Here is a 3784-nt window from a genome sequence, read left to right as displayed (position 1 = left end):
TGCAGTAGTTTCCTTGGACACACAAAGCAGACAACTCCAGCACTGAACTCCTTCTCTCCACAGACATCTACACGAACACGTACGCGGCCGGCGGGACGGTGGAAGGGGGCGTGTCAGGCATGGAGCTGAACACCGGGCTGGGCACCACCGGCCTGGCCGCCGGGGCCGGGGGCACCCTGAGGAGGAGGGGCTCCATGCTGGGCCCCCCAAGGGAGCAGGCAGACATGGGCCTGAACCTGGCTTTCCTGGACAGCTACTTCTCCGAGGTAATCCACCTCCCCGACCCCACCCTACACACACACCCACACCCCCATCACCCAGGAAGCAGGCTGAGGCTGGACCACAGCAACCGGCAGTGGGTGCAGGTCTTCACCTCACCCCTCCAGCATCAGACAGAGAGGCCGTGTGGGGAAGGATTTCACATGACTGACATAACACATTTACTACCACGAGAAAGGCTGGCATCTCTCCTCATTCTCCTCGTCCTTCTTTCCACTTTTCTGTTTCCTCACAGTTTTCCCACTTTGTTGCCCCTAGCAACCACACAGCAGCAAGATCCTGACTAAGAAAAAGATCTATGTCTTTGTGTCCTCACTTTATGATATCCTTCCTGCTCGGCAGGTGGTTCCCGCAGAAGGGAGAAAAATAAAGTGAGAGCCAGGATTGGGGAAGGAAAGGGGTGGTCACTCAAGAAGAGCAGCCCCAGGACAAGGAACAGGGGCTGTGTGAGCTCCAAAGGGAAACCCCCTCATGCACTGGATGGCCCAGCGGGCAGCACTCAGAGAAGGAACAGGGGCTGTGTGAGCTCCAAAGGGAAACCCCCTCATGCACTGGATGGCCCAGCGGGCAGCACAAAGAGTAAATACACCCTCCTGTGAATCGCTACTTAGCATGTTTACTTCACCTATTGAGCTTTCCCTTTTATCTCATATTTCAATCAGCCTGTTTCACTCCCCATAGGATAACACACCAATTGCACCACTGCTCATCACAAAACATTGAAAGGGTGCTGTTGTCATGTAAGCTGTATCTTAAAATTGGTGGTTACAAATATGATGGCAGACTGCGCATGAATAGTATAGATTATTTCAATGTGTGATCGGTACTACAAAGTGCATTCCACAAATGGAAACAAACTGCACGTGTCACAGAAGTGATATTTAACAAATTACTCCTACGAATCTCATTAATATCAAAGGAGCTTTACCATGAATGTCAAACTGCCCTGGGCATTTGTTCCTATGGTTACAGTCGGTACTTTACAGGACAAAGGAAAACTAAATGCATTCTCCTTTCTCTATGAGCACTGAGGTCATCCTCCCCCAAACATTTCAGCTCTACACTTACAAGTGGCCCTAGATTTCAGAGGGTGTGAGACACAGCCCCTTCCTCCTCCCCCCTCCGCCTTCCACCCCCCCTCAGCCTCTGAGGAGCAAAGCCCAGGCCTCTTTGCTGTCACTGTTACATCAGCACCAGCCACCGGGCAGCTGAGGAGTGCCCCATGCCAGGGGATGCTCCTCTCACCCACCTGCCTTTTAAATATTAACCAGCAGAGTTTTAAGGTAATGCTGATCTCATGAATAATTGACTTCAAGACCTAAAATCAGCCATTCCTAGTAGTAGCATTTGGATGCTGGTGCAGACCAGAGGGAAAGCAGCATGATATAGTATAAAAGGATAGCTGGATTTAAAGTTGTAGTGCACAGTTACTTGGGTGTGGGGCATGCCACTGCCCCTCTCTGGGCCTTCAGTATCCTTATCTATAAAATAAAGAGAGGAGCCTGGCCGGTGTTGCTCAGTGGTTGAGCATCAACCCAGGAACCAAGAGGTCACTGATTCGATTCCAGGTCGGGGCACATGTCTGGGTTGCAGGGCACATGCCTGGGTTGCAGGCTCCAGCCCCTGTGAGAGGTATGCAGGAGGCACCCAATCAATGATTCTCTCTCATCACTGATGTTTCTTCTCTCTTTCCCTCTCCCTTCCTCTCTATCTAAAAATCAATAAAAACATTTTAATAAATAAATAAAATAAAGAAGGGGCCAGATTATATCAGGTGATTCAGATGGTGCTAGGCAGGCCCTATAGCATTCCATGGGACCCACCAAGGGCCATGGCAGGTGAGAGAAAGGGGAAGAGAATGGCAGGTCTCTGCTCCCACCCCTCCCCACTTCAAACAGAGAAGCTCCACTTCCATGGTCCTCCCTAGGATTTCACTGACAGGGCCTGTCCTTAAAAACAGTTTGACGATCACAGCAGGTTACCTCCTTGTGCCCTCGCCTGTTAGCCTAACTCCAGAGAGACCCAGGTCTTTCCACTCAGACCACAAAACTCCACTGACATCTGATAAAGTCTCTGAAGCTTAGAGATATTTACATCTTTATCCTTGCTTTTATTCTAAGTTGATCAAATATATCCCCTTAAATAATATTTTGAATGTAACTCAATGTGTTTTATTATTTCTTGACCATCTCAGAAACAAAGACTACAAATCCAAATGGTTAACACATTGTCTTTGATTCATACTCTGAATAAAATGTAGAAATGATCACTTGTCGGTGTTCAAATAAGAGAAATACACATTTATTCTAGTTCCATGCACCATTAATGCACAGCGATCTCCTTCAACAATGCCAATTATTTAGAAAGACAGCAAAGAATCAGGGTTTTCCTAGGTTCATTCCATAAAATCTTCTTAAATCAGATGCCTCTAAGGCGCTGATTATTTAAAGGGAAAGGAAACTTCTAACTTTCCATTTTTCTTCTAATTTCAGAAAGCGTATGTCTATGCAGATGAAGATGAAGGTCGACCAGCAAACGACTGCTTGCTCATTTATGACCACGAGGGAGTCGGGTCGCCTGTGGGTTCGATCGGCTGCTGCAGTTGGATTGTGGATGATCTGGATGAAGACTACATGGAAACTTTAGATCCCAAGTTTAGAACTCTTGCTGAAATCTGCTTAGACACGGAAATTGAACCATTTCCCTCACACCAAGCCTGTATACCTATCAGTACGGATCTCCCTTTGCTCGGGCCTAATTACTTTGTGAATGAATCTTCAGGAATGACTCTCTCAGAGGCTGAATTCCAAGCAGAAATGGCAATGCCTGAACCCATGATCCACGGGGATATTGTAGTGACTGAGACCTACACGACTACTGATCAGTGTATGCAGCCCACCACAATCGTTTTTGATCCTCAGCTTGCACCCAATGTTGTAGTAACGGAAACGGTAATGACACCTGTCTATGATGTTCAAGGGAATCTTTGCGTACCAGCTGAGTTAGCCAACGCGCAGAATGTCATCTACACAGAGAGAGTAGTGTCTAGTCCTGGCGTGCCTGACATGAGGAGTGGTAGCATGACTGATGGTTGCATGGGACCTGTGATGAGTGGCAGTATTTTAGTAGGGCCAGAAATTCAAGTGACACAAATGGTGAATCCTCCAGATATTCACATAAGCCGAACCATTGGTTCCACATCCCCAATGACATCTCGACATAGAGTAACACGGTATAGTAACATACATTACTCCCAACAGTAAGCGCTTTATGGTCAGTATTCCTTGCCCCGTGGAATCACCAACATATCCATCAAAGGTGTATAATGTACTATATTTTAACATGTTAATAGTCAACAAATACTCAAATTTTTAAAATGTAATGGCATTCTTTGATTACATCTTTTGGGGGGATAAATATGGCTGAGAACTTTAGATAAGCCTTTTAAAATTATTTCTGACTTTCAACAATATGCCAAAAACACTTGAAGAAATGTGTTACGTCC

The 3784-nt window shown here is 46.5% G+C and overlaps 1 protein-coding gene across 1 annotated transcript in view; it reads left to right on the top strand.

Annotated features, from left to right (window-relative positions):
- Positions 1 to 3584, top strand: part of DSG4 (desmoglein 4) — a 35932-nt gene extending 32348 nt beyond the window's left edge. Inside the window, exons 15-16 of the mRNA XM_006091673.3 lie at positions 64 to 266; positions 2772 to 3584. Of these exons, the coding sequence (XP_006091735.2) occupies positions 64 to 266; positions 2772 to 3542 (974 nt within the window). The 3' untranslated portion in view covers positions 3543 to 3584. The remainder of the gene's footprint in view (positions 1 to 63; positions 267 to 2771) is intronic.
- Positions 3585 to 3784: the final 200 nt, after the last annotated feature.

The sequence above is a fragment of the Myotis lucifugus genome, unplaced genomic scaffold (genome assembly GCF_000147115.1).
Source record: "Myotis lucifugus unplaced genomic scaffold, Myoluc2.0 scaffold_93, whole genome shotgun sequence".
NCBI lineage: Eukaryota > Metazoa > Chordata > Mammalia > Chiroptera > Vespertilionidae > Myotis > Myotis lucifugus.
The sequence above is the reverse complement of the archived record's forward strand: the minus strand, read 5'-3'. Positions and strand labels throughout refer to the sequence as shown.